Here is a 13,355-nt window from a genome sequence, read left to right as displayed (position 1 = left end):
GCTCCCGTGAAATAGGCCTATACCATAGAATATATATGACGGTATGGATCTAGCCAAATATGGATTAGGTCCTGTCTGGCGAGTTGACCTTGTGACGCAAATGGCATGAAAAACCCATCATGTTTTTGTGCCTTTAATTAAATGTCCTTTCATAATGAAACCAATATATCCGTAAAATAATTAATCACTGTTTGCGTTTGTACCGTTTCATCTTTCAACTGAGGTGAAGCAGCACAAGGATTTCAAGCTTTCATTAATACGGCTGTCTGTTCCTATTATAAAGGAAGCAGTGGATTGAACCAGGGGTACGAGTATGATAAGGTAATTTAAAATCACTGCAAAAATCAATGAGGCTACAAGGAATGGAAATAAATCAAGCATGCTACTGCATTCAGAAATGCCATTTATTTATGAACAAATGTTAAACACCACCATTTTCTAAGCCATCAAATGTTCCAAGATCTCACATGCTGTTGTAATGATCAGTTATAAATGAGGTTACTTCATTTATAATTGATCATGACAACAGATCATCATGTTGCATTTGTTTTCCTTTGTATAAAATAAAAAATAGGGAGAACCGCATCACAGCTGTGTCTTTAGTTATCTTGGTGAAAAGCAGGACTTCCTGTAAAACAAGACATTTCACAAGTTGCCCATTGTATTTTAATATAGCCTATTTATGATATCTCTAAACAGAAGTCAGTTTTTCTATTTAGTGTGACTTGATGTCTCATCATGTGTGTGTGTGCGTCATTACAATTTGAAATATAAATTGGCATATGTGTCAGTGTGATAAAGGAACATTTTTCTTTATCTCATAAGCATTGGATCAACATGCTATAAGGCAGATACGTAGTTAAATCGAAATGGCATTGTTGCTATATGAGGGAGACTGGAGTTGGTTGGCAGGCACACAACTATTTTCTGGTTCTGTGAAGGTCACAGACACAAACATGTAATATCAAAATGTGTGTTTTCTTGACCAGCACTCATGTATTATGGTAAAACATCTGAAAAGTCACTCAACTTTTTGTGAGGCAAACATTGGTCTTCACACTAAATTTATCATGAAACTGTATTAGATAGAAATACTGGAAATGTATCACATTTATTCCAGTTAGTAGAGATGGGAATCAGCTACATTTTGATATGAGATTTGGAAGTCTGTGATGAGTGATGTTAGCTGGGTAACCTCATATCATCACAGAGGTATGTCTCAATGTGAGCAGGGTTGCTTGGCCCACTGATTTTGGGGTCGGTTGATACAATGTTAAAATGTTATAGTTACAAAGAATGAAGTAACCTTATAGAAACCATTTTTAACATTTCAAATAAGAACCAAAACTACATTAATATTCAGTGGAATAAATATAAATATAATAAATAAATAAAAATATAATGTATAATGTATAATACATATGAAATATCATTGAAGCCAGGGCTGGTTGACACAATAGGCGTGTAGTTAATAATGTGATAGCACATGCAATATACATATATTAAACAGCAAATGTGCCTGTGTGTGAGGGGGGCTTCACACACAATAGTGTGGTAACTGTCACACATACAAAAACACACATGCGTGCAGGCACACACACTCCAAAGGTCTGAACCACATGCACACACACAAACACACAGACAAAGACAAAGATAAAAGAAAGAATAGTAGGCCTATAGGTACATGGCGTTTCTACGGATGAACTGGTTATAAATGTTCTTCGGCTTCAACTCTATTTTATATTACCTGTATATTGTTAATACATTTTATATTTTATATTTATTATATTTTTGTTTATTCCATTGCTTTGTTCTTTGTAACTATTGAATTTTAACATTGTGCCAACCAACCGCATATGAACACAACATGACTTTAGTCATTAGTCACCTAATTTTGTGGACATAAATAATGGCAAAGAAATATCATGAAGAGTGAGACGTGTGCCAACCAACTCTGGTTTCCCCTAGTTCAATGTCAATAAAATGTTTAAATAAAACACATCAAATAAATGCAGGCATTGCAAATTGTGCCTGACAGTCATTGTATAGTTTGGAAATACGAGGGAAAACAACCAATTTAACGCAACTGTCCGAATACATTTGCATTTACTGTATATCAGTGTGTCAACATCATGGTTTAGTATATATATATTTTAATTTTTTAATGTGTTTATTTTTATTTTTTATGTTGTCACCCAGACATATACGTACAGTGCAATATTTATTTTCATCATTGACTTCACATCAGATATGTATAATGAATATGGCAGAAAAAAAGACTTCATTTGAATGAACCACAACAAACCCATAGCCAGGAATGGAACGGTCAATTAAAAATAGATAATATAATATCACCCACCGTTTAACAGCTGTGCTTTTGGCATAATTCCACATACTTGACTGAATGTAATGTAGTCCTCTTACCTCTTAGCATAGATACAGTGTGCTACACGCAAACAGGAAGAGGAAGTGCAGTGCAATAGCGATGACCTCCGCTCTGAGTATTCCACAGTTGTTCAGCGGGTTCCTTTTAGGATCAGCCTCTGAGCACAGAAAGAATGCCGGAGGAAACATTCATTTTTCCTTCATCACAAACATATTTCATTTATCATGCAGCTTATGGAAATGGGGAAATGCAATATCGAAAATATTTGCTATTCTGTTTGAGGTAGTACAGCTTGTACTATAATACACCTGCAATTGCAGTTGGCAGGTCTGTTGTGTTTTTGCACAGACATTGGTAATTGTTGCCATGAATATGAGATGTTTGCCATTTATACACTGGAAGCTGAACATGTAGCTGAATTTGTTAAGAACAATGATCAAATCAGTGTTGCATTTCATCAAAAAATGCAATGACACTGAAGAAACAGTGGAAAGCAAAGTTCATTAGCTTGCATGCCCATACAAGGACTAGCCCACCGGTGAGATGCAGCACTTACTCTCGACAGAGAGCGCTATGAGGTTGCCCATGGCACTTTGGCCTTTGTCACCGCATGCTGCGTTGCACTGGAACGTCCCTTCATCCTCGAGAGTCATGCGATTGAACGACAAGGCAACCAGTCTGGATCTGCTAACCCGGTTTCCTAAGATCTTCTCGGACACCTGGATGAGATATCTGCTGGTGTCTGTGAGCTCAGTGCAGCCGGCATTCAGAGTCAATTTACACCAGTGCGCGTGGATGTCTTCACATCTATTCTGGTCGTAATCGACGGTGCAGTTGAGATTTAGTGTTTCCCCCTCTTGCTTTTGGAGGGTAGCTTTAGGATATTTCACCAGTATGTCTGTAATTCATGGAGGGAGGGAGGCATTTTTTAAACAAGCTGCATTTTTCATACTAAAATCCCCTCTACAGATGATTATGTCTTAGATGATGTTTGCAGGCTAGGATTTTGTCTGAGTGCATGTATTGCATTAAATGACATTTAACACACTTCATAAAATTATCATTTTCAAAAATAACAAGTAAAGTAATTGCACTATTTCATATAGTCACAATTACAGTGGCAGCTCCACAATATAATGGCTCATGAACTAGCCTTGTATCTCAAACGTCATGCATTCTGTTTAATGCCAATAGATGGCAAATGTAAGGTAAAAATGATGTAGCTGTACACTTAAGTGTTTAAGTAGTCATATATGTCATTGATAACATTCCGGCAGAATAAGTGTTCTATATACTCCCTTCTGTTCTGAAAACTAGTCCAGTGAGTTATTTCTGCAGGTGAAAAAACATAATAATACTGAGCATCCATTACCTTGACCGAGTGACGAAGATATACTGAGGCAGAAAAGAAGCCCTTTGAGAAGTGATCCTGGTCCAGGAAACATGGATGTCCTGACTGGGTTGTGACCCAGCGGAGCGTGCGGGAGAAAGGCTACCATGCTAGCCGTCCGTCCCTGAGAACCAGCAGCGACTCTCTGCCGTGGCATCACCTTGGGCCTTAACAGTAGTTTGTCACCTCCGTTTCCGTGGCCCCCTTCTGAAACTCACACATGGCGTGCTCTTGTTCTGCAAGCGCGTGCAACATCAGCGTGTGCGTGTGCGGGTGTGTGTGTGTGTGGGTGGGGAGGGGTCATCTTTTTGGCTGTTTATCTTCCTCTGTTCTTACAATACCTGAGCTGAAACCCAGTGGAAAGGAAACTGAGGTTGCAAAGGCTAAAAGCTTTAATTGTTTCCCACCAGTATAAAGGGGCTACAAGTTTTTGTAGTTTTTTTTTTTTTTTTTCCTGTGGGGCAGCAATATTTTCTGTTGTGAATGCAGATTTATATCTTTAGATTCAGAGGTCTGATAAGAAGAAAAATGTCAAACTGTGAATTGAAAAGTTTTTTTTTGCAAATTCACAAACTATAAACGCAAAACAGTCTCAAAAGTTCATGGTGTAAATATCTTGGCTGGATTCTTGTGCAGTCCGCATTACATGAGACAATGCTAGCAGCAATGGGACATAATTGCACTGAACAGGGTTTTAATATTGTTTTTTATGCACAATGAGAAGCATCAAATATATCATAAAAAGGAATTCAGTGAGCCACTTCAACAGGATGGCTGATAAGCCTGCCCACTTGCATCTTGCTTACTGCTTACATGCTTACGGATAAAGGTTTGATGTGGGATAATTATTTAATTAATGGCCAATCACTGGGAGGTCAGTCTCGCAGAGACTTGTATCATGTCATTGTGTGTTATTACATATCTCCTTTTTTGTTGAGGGACTGTGCATAATGACAAATTAACCAGAACTTGATGGATTCACAGGCTAGATTTCAGTGATTTGCTTGCTTATCTTAACTAGACCCATTGCCTTTTCCAACTGTGCATGTTTTAAAACTAATGTTTTTAGTGACATGGACACTGAACACAGGAACAACAATGCTCAAGTTAAGGGCTAAACTGATGATTCATGCAGCACAGCTTGGTGCCGAGAGACGTGTCTTATTTGGAAGTGTGCAAAAGCAAGGAAATGGTACATAACAAACATGTGGACTTTGGTTTGTTGCTCATTCCTGTTTTAATGGCCTTGATTTCATTGGATAACAGTTTCTCCCATTTGTGATGTCATTATCCTCACGCTGGGTGGGTGACTCCTTCACCACCCCTTGCTCAGAAAGCCAGTGTCACCTGTGCTTCTATATGATGACACACCCATTGTGTCCAGTTTAATATCTCAACCTGCAAGCCAACCTTTGGTCTTCCACAGAGGGACAGATAGCACCTGTAGACGTGCAGGTGTAGGCTTCCTTTGTACCAAGGCAAGGTGACAGGTGAGTGTTTATTTTGAGCCTGCTGCATTGTACGCATAGTCTTAAAAATGCCCTGGTAATCAGGTGAAACTTTACTGGTGAATTTGTAATCCATTACTTTAAAATGAACAACCTCAATATCAAACCTTCTGTACTTTTTTCCTGATATAATGATCAATGATACGCATTTGGGAGAGCAGATGAAAATGAACGTTTTGCTCATCTGGGTGAAATAGGTTACATTGACTGGGTTATTGTGAGTTGATTTTCCTGAGTGAGTTATTGTGGGTTTTATTTTATTGAGTGGGTTACTGTGAGTGTATTTTTATGAGTAGGGAGCTGTGAGTTTTACTTAGCATAGGTTAGGTCAGAGAGTAATGTTTAATGTGTGAACTGGACTTAATGTGTTCATGGCTATGAATGACTGTGACACAATGAGTATTGTACCTTATCGGACCTGCGTTTCCTTGTCATTCCAATGACCTTTGGAATGCACTTATTATACATCGCTTTGGATAAAAGTATCTGCCAAATAAATGTAATGTAATGTAATGTGAGTTTATTTTATGAGTGAGTTATTGTGAGTTCATTTTTCTGAGTGGGTGATTGTGAAATTACTTTTCTGACAGATTTATTTTGAGCTGTTCTGAATTGGTGCAAGGCTCAGACCATTTCAGATTATGTTAGACAATTTAGCTGTTAAAATTTTATATGATGATAATGTCTCAAAAAAACAAAAAACAAAAACAAAAAACAACAATAGCAGTATGCTATTTGAAATGCTTTTTGAAAAATTATTTTTGAAGACCATATGGTACTGCACACTCCCTGCCTTAAAGTTAATTGTTTATCCTGATCTTTGCTAATGCTGCTTGCATTTCGGTCATTAGGATGTGGCTGCCTAAACAGCAAACAACCAAAGTGCCTGTTATTTACAAAGTACTGTAAGATAGTCTGAAAGCTGGGTGCAAGCCATTCAAGTGTCACTGACGTCATTATTGCAGCTGTGGAATGATGAATGTCTTGGACTGCGTCCTTGCTGAAATAAATTTAAGCAAGGGTGGAACTCACCAAACTGTGACCAAGGCACTGGTCAGAATTTAACATATTTTCTTGCCTAGCAAAATTTTTTATGTTTTTTATTTGACTAAAACTGAGCATGCATTTGGTATAACTGGAAAAAAAAGTTAGACTTGCATTTATGCTTGAGCTATAGTCACGGTAAGGGGCTTGTTGATTGATAGTTCAGGAGCCTTTTGATTGAATATAAGCGTGGATTTGTATGCTTGTTTGGACAACCCTGGCCTCCCATTGCAGGCTTATAGCATTTCGTTATCATAGAGACTCAAGTCTGTAACTAGGGCAACCCTGCCAGTATTGATATCCTGAGATGTTTATTGTGGTGAACCGCACTTCACGGCACAGTGCAGCATTTACTGGTGTTGAAAAACATTACCAACCACCGTAACCAACCTTTGGAATGTTCCGTGGGAGGACTGAATGGGTTATGTAGCGTGTCAGCACTTCTGTAAAAGAATAGTCATTGCCCTTGCTTCACTGAAGTGTGGTCTTTTATTCTGCTCTGTGCTGTAGCTGAGCTGTAATGTGAATCAAGTTTATCATGGTTAAAGTGGTCCCCTTTCTGATTCACTCAAAATAGGTTTAATTAATCAATATTATGTATACTATTTTTGATTTCTGGAATCACACTTGGATTTATTCTCTATTTACTTTAATGCTACAAGCTGTAGCATTAAATGTGTGCTCAATCACATTGATAACTTATTTTTTAACTTGCTGCAATGATCACATAGTCATAAAATTATAAAAGTCCAGCACCAAGCCCAATTAGGGTTTTGTAAATATCCCTGCACTGACATGATACTGATTATTTATTTATGTATTTATTTATGTATTTATTTATTTATTTATTTATTCTTTACATTTTAGTTGATGCTGAAAAGTCAATAATGCTGTGAGACCTATCATGGGACTTATATGTATCTGAGGAAAGGTCAAAACACATTAAATAGTCAGTTATAAAATCTTTTTGAAAGATATCAAATGACTGATGGCCTGTTTACTACAGCTGAGTGATAAGATAACCAAAGTCACATGGGGCACATCACTGATTAGAAGGAGCTGAGGTGTTAGGTGATGTGAAAATCTTGGAAATAGACATTAAATGATGTTAATCAACCTGAAAGTGATTCGATAAACCTGCACAAAACGCTGACCTGAAATACAGCACCCAACGAGAACCAGAAACACTTCTGACTGGGCATCCTGTTTATCTGTGTGCATCTTGACATGTGCTTGGCTGCAACCACAAAAAAAAAAAAACCTTCAGAGGCATACAGGTATAACTGTTTGAACTTCTGGCCTGTTTGCAGGGGAATGAGGCTACTTCTGACTCAGACTTCATTCAGTTTTGTTTTAAATATACAGTGCCCTCCAATTGTATGACAATGGTAGAGTTAGATGTGTCATTTTTGCTATATACTTAATGCATCCTACTGCTACATGGCTCTTCTGGCGCTGTTGCAGAGATGGCCACATACGCACCCAGGGTGATCGGCCTGACCAAAAAGGAAGGCCAGAGCTTCGGCTTCCTGCTGAGGTTGGAGTTGGGTGAGGAGGGCCATCTGATCCGGAACCTAGACAGGGGCGGCCTGGCGGAGCTGGCCGGCCTTAAGGACGGTGACCGGATCCTGAGAGTAAATGGCAACTTCGTGGATGACCTGGAGCACTCGTTGGTAAGCCCCACCCAGTGGGCTCTTCTGTGATTGCTGCTCTTAAAAGGACTAAATCTTGACATAAATACAGGCCTTCACTCAAACAATACATACAGCATGTATATTCACAAATGTGATTTGGCTAGTTCTGTAATCCCTAACATTAAATCGGTAACACATTGCAATGATGGTGAATTCTCAGTCAGTGGACATTAAGGTTAACTAGCTGTGACCTGTCCTTTGTCAGGTGGCAGGGATGGTGAAAAACAGTGGGACTTCTGTCACTCTACACGTCCTGGACCATCAGTCCTACAAACAGGCTAAAGCCAGTGGAGTCAACCTGACCGAACCCCAGCCCCGCCCCACCATGAACGGGACGTCCAAATCTGACCCCAAACCCAAACTCTGCTTCCTGGAGAAAGCCAAAAGTGGATATGGGTTTTCTCTTAAGTCTAAGCAAGGTGAGGGTGCTCTCACAGAGTGGGTGCTTCCCTGATTGGGCCCAATTAAAAACCAGTGCTGATCTGTGGAGTTAGAGTGGTCCTACTGATAGGTAGTCCTCTATAAAACCTCCTAATCAAACAAAGGTTTAAAGAGTGAGGGGTAATGGAAAACCACTCAAATTAACTCCACAGACAAACCAATTGACAGAATAGCTGTGCCCTCTGCTGTACATAATCAAGATGATTACAGAATGGTGAACCTGTCTGCTTGCTCTCAGGTGAAGAGGGCGTGTTCATTGTCGATGTTACCCCATCTGGAGTCGCTGATAAGGCTGGAGCAAAGATTTGTGACCGTGTCCTGGAGGTCAATGGTGAAAACGTGGAGGAGGCCACCCACGAGCAGATCGTGGAGAAGGTTAGGAGAAAGACTGACTACTCATTGTCACGTCAGTCCTATATGTCTAATACGCTTGCACGGCCATTAGTCTGAGCTGCAGCATTTAAGTAATTTTACTCAGAGCCAACTGTAATTTAAAATTTTTCAAGTTATTTTCTTTGGGTGCTTGACATTGTAGCCAGATGATCAAGAAAATAGTTGGACAAACTGAAACTTTAAAGTCTTCCAAGGGATTTTACTCGACTGTCCTCATAATTTTCTTTCATGTGATAACAGCCTGGTGCAGCAAATTGCTTCATGTTTTGGCTGTGCCTTTTTTTTAGAAATACACAGTGGTTTGTCTTTTAATAAACTCAGGTTGCACAACACATGCAATTCACCTAATGAGTGCATCTGAAAGACCTCTTCTGAGATCGAAGCACGTTCGCTCCTAGTCAGGGCTACAGTTCTTATATCTTTGTGTATTCAATGAGAATGAGACCGCAAAAGGCATTACCAACACTAGGGTTACATTCAAAGCCAAATACCTTATTTGTAAATGCAAAGTATTTAAAGATGAGAGCAGTGGAAAAGTGAGCATTCAATAGAGTAGCATTCAAAAAGTGTGTGAGACAGTTTTCTTATCATTGATTTTACACAATACCAGTGATTTCTCAACAGACTAAGCAGGGTTGGCAAGCATTGAGAAGGCAAAGTCCTGTTAGCTCCATTGTCAGTGAAGTTTCCAGATTTTGACCATTCACCTGTAACAATATCTCACCTTCAGATCAAGGCTGCGGGCAACAGCATTGTGTTCTTGCTGGTGGACGAGGAGACTAACAGACACTACAGGAACAAAAAGATGAAACTGGGGGCGGGGCTGGCCACCACCAGGTACCTCCCACACAAGCCACGCATCGTTGATATGACCAAGGGCTCTGATGGCTATGGGTACTACCTGAGGTCCTACCCCAAGCTAAAAGGTATGTGTGTCACAGAGGGATCCTCCAGTACACTCACCAACACAGAGAGTCTGACATGGACATGTGTGAAAATGCCTTGGTAACTGAGTCAGTGCATACAACGTTACATTACATTACATTACAGTCATTTAGCAGACGCTCATATCCAGAGCAACTTACACATTACATTACATTACAGGCATTTAGCAGACGCTCTTATCCAGAGTGACTTACACAACTTTTACATAGCATTTTACATTGTATCCATTTATACAGCTGGATATATACCGAAGCAATTTCGGTTGAGTACCTTGCTCAAGGGTACAACGGCAGTGTCCTACCCGGGAATCGAACCTGCGACCTTTCGGTTACAAGCCCAGTTCCTTACCCACTGTGCTACACTCCGTTCCAATGTTTACGTAACATTTACATTGCATCCATTTATACAGCTGGATACACAGTATACTGAAGCACTGCAGGTTAAGTACTTTGCTCAAGGGTACAACAGCAGCGTCCTACCTGGAATTGAACATGGTTAGGTTACAAGACCAGTTCCTTACCCATTATACTACACTGCCGGCTAAATACCTTTACTGCTGCTGACATCTCACAAAAATTAGTCAGCCAATATTTGTGTTTGGCCCCTTCTCTCCAGGTCACTTCGTAAAGGACATTGATCGGGGAAGCCCAGCAGAGAGGGTGGGTTTGCGAGACATGGACCGCCTGGTGGCTGTAAACGGAGATGGGGTGGATGGCCTGAGCCACGAACAGGTGGTAGAGCGGATCCGTCAGTGCGGAGACAGGTGTTCCCTGCTGGTGGTCGACACGGAAACCGACAAAATGTACAAGCTGGTAAGCCACCATTTTGAAAAAAATGTGCACATCCTCTCCACGGTCGACACCATTCACTGGAATACAGTATAGATGTGGGAGTAATGGTGACATGCAATGACTTATGTGAAAACTAAAGTAATACCAACAGCCTACCATTAGCCTACTTTGTATTACAGAGAAGGACTGGTATTACATTTACAGTACATTAGTGTGCCCTGTCCTGACTTCATCCCTTGTTTTTGTCTATTCCATTTTATGTTGCTTTGTGTTTCATTGTGCTTGTTTTGACCTGCCTTTTCCTCAATTAAAAAATATGAATTGTAAATACTGTTTTTTTTTAAAGTTAATTACAGGCTCATTGCAGAATGATTTCATGTCATCCCACAGGGTGGTGCATCTCCCCTCTTGTACTGGGAGGAAATGAGAGGATCTCTTCCGCAGCCAACTCCTCCCGCCTCTCCCAAGGCAACGACTAAACCAATTACAGTCCTCCCAGCTAATGACCCTGCCCCCGCCCCCATCCCTGCACCAGCTAAGCCCTCTGAGGACAGCTATAAACCCAAACTCTGCAAGCTGGAGAAAACCTCGAGTGGATATGGGTTCCACCTGAATGGCATCATGGGACAAACCGGCCAATACTTCATCAAAGAGGTAAGGACACACATCATATGTGCAAAAAAAACATTCAGATTCTGCATTTCTCCCATCCTCTTTGCTTCCTTATTCTGTGTCAAACTGCACGTAAACTACCCAAGTGAAAAAATGAGAATTGAGTTCAGTTGACCAACATGTATAGATCAACTGAAGTATGTGAAGATGTACAATAAAGGTCAAATAAAATAAGTAAAATAAAAGCTTTGTTCCCCACCTGTTCTTAGGTGACAAAGGGCGGGGCAGCTGACAGGGCAGGGCTGGAGGATGAAGACATCGTAGTCGAGGTGGATGGCGTGAACGTGGAGGCCCGCCCCTACGAGGATGTGGTGGGCATGATCCGGGCCAGTGGAAGCAGCCTGGTCCTGCTGGTCGTGGAGCAGCAGGCCTATGACTACTTCAAGGCCCAAAAGATCCCGATCACCACCCTCCTGCTGTCCCAGGACCACTTCGAAACGCCTCACACTCCCACCAGCCTCGAGGAGGTGAAGGAGGAGGAGGAGGAAGAAGAGGAGGAGAACGACAAAGAGGAGAAGAATGAACCAGCTACTTTGCCCGTCCTGACAGAGGCTCGCGAGAGGGTGAGCGTTTCCATTCCCACATCCTCCTTGTCACCAGTGGCACCGTAATGGTGGTCGAATAAGCAGGCTAACAGTCACCAACAGCAACACCACACGGGCTGCTGAGCATGTCAACTTCCAGCACGATCGCTTTTAGCTTTCGTTTATCTTCACGCTCGCTGCTTTATTGCATTTCATCTTCCCTCAGCTCCAAATTTGATGGAATGCCTTTTCTCGTGGCTGCAGCAAGCAGAGATAAACGATTGCCGTACACAATTTTCTATATTTCATAACTGGATTTCACTTACGGGCCTTTTTCTGTTGTTGTCATTTTCAGACGGCGTCCTCTTCATCTTCGTCATCTTCTCCCAGTGTAGACGAACAGCTCTGAAGAAGCAACATTTGTTCACATCCTGAACACTATTACTTAACGCATTTACTAAATTGAGGGGAATGTGTGGAGAAAAATAAAGGAACTCAAAATTTATAACAGTGACATGGCAGAGAAAATAATTTATAGTGAACATTGTCCAGCTCACCTACAGTATTGTTAGTCTCTTTACCTGTTTTTTGTCTTTTATTCTACCTTGCTTGTATTAATATAGTTGTTCAATTATTTAATTATTGGTATATATAACCCTAGAACACTAAATCATTTTCAGAAGAAACAAAGTGTTACTTCCCGTTTTAATCCTGTTGCTGGTCTGTGCAGTTAAAAATGTCTTTAATGCAGAGATTACCGAAGCACCTCCTATGTAGTCGTGTTTTACGTGTTTCACTCTATAAATGTTTAAACCACTGATTGCATGCCTGGCAGCTTCAAAACGTGTGCTTATCTTGTTTCAGGTATAAAGTCTCTTCTTGTGGAATTCAGTCATGGAAATTTATTGTCGATGAACCTCTCACATTAGGAACCACGGCCAATTAAAAACACTGCTCCGCCAAGGAACAGATAACATGGCCCGTCTCCATTTCAAGGATTTTTAAACAGGGATTTGCGTGCGACGCTGTTTGACAAATCGCATGACCTCTGGGAATGAAGAAGTTATTTTTAACACCGTGCTAGCCAGTCTTATCTGGACTGTAGGATATGCCTTACAGTGTATGGATGATTCAGCTGAACTGAGCTATGTGTCTGTTGCCTCAATACAGAGACAGCCGCCAATCATCATTTTACACAGGGAGAAAGAAAGAGTAGATTAAGAACAGCATAACTAATAAAGTTATTAAGCAACTTCTGATTGACACTTTATTTGTGCAATCCCCAGGTGGGGCTCTGCCACTGCACACTTGAACAATGAACTTAATGTGGATTGCTATAATAAATATCCAGCAGTATAAATAAATCATACTTAAAGAATGCAAGCTGTGTGAATCATTCTGGAGTGGAGTGCCTGCTAAATGTATAAAATTTAACTATAAACTGAACACCCTGTTCAATGGCTGTTTCTCAGCGGTTTTGCCCTCTAGTGGTAATCTGTTGTTACTGTCATTCATTCCCGAGGGAGGTAGGGAAGGATTCAGCTTCCTCCAATTACAGCTGAACGGG

General features: G+C 40.6%; 2 protein-coding genes across 2 annotated transcripts; one reads left to right on the top strand and one right to left on the bottom strand.

Annotated features, from left to right (window-relative positions):
- Positions 1-390: 390 nt before the first annotated feature.
- zgc:174945 (uncharacterized protein LOC793867 homolog) lies at positions 391-4,047 on the bottom strand. The gene is made up of 4 exons (XM_064326539.1): positions 3,759-4,047; positions 2,943-3,284; positions 2,425-2,543; positions 391-628 (listed from the first exon to the last, which is right to left on the bottom strand). Exons 1-3 carry the CDS (start codon positions 3,931-3,933, stop codon positions 2,428-2,430), a joined length of 633 nt encoding a protein of 210 aa, XP_064182609.1. The 5' UTR covers positions 3,934-4,047; the 3' UTR covers positions 391-628; positions 2,425-2,427.
- A 1,070-nt stretch (positions 4,048-5,117) lies between these two features.
- Positions 5,118-13,171, top strand: pdzk1 (PDZ domain containing 1). Its single transcript, XM_064326536.1, has 9 exons — positions 5,118-5,266; positions 7,793-8,001; positions 8,228-8,441; positions 8,702-8,838; positions 9,587-9,782; positions 10,417-10,613; positions 10,983-11,246; positions 11,474-11,827; positions 12,144-13,171. The coding sequence occupies exons 2-9, from the start codon at positions 7,795-7,797 to the stop codon at positions 12,195-12,197; spliced, it is 1,623 nt and encodes a 540-aa protein (XP_064182606.1). The 5' UTR covers positions 5,118-5,266; positions 7,793-7,794; the 3' UTR covers positions 12,198-13,171.
- The last annotated feature ends 184 nt before the right edge of the window (positions 13,172-13,355 follow it).

This window comes from Anguilla rostrata, chromosome 3, assembly GCF_018555375.3.
Source record: "Anguilla rostrata isolate EN2019 chromosome 3, ASM1855537v3, whole genome shotgun sequence".
In the NCBI taxonomy this organism is placed as follows: Eukaryota; Metazoa; Chordata; class Actinopteri; order Anguilliformes; family Anguillidae; genus Anguilla; species Anguilla rostrata.
Note: the sequence above shows the minus strand (reverse complement) of the source record. Positions and strands in the feature narration are given on the sequence as shown.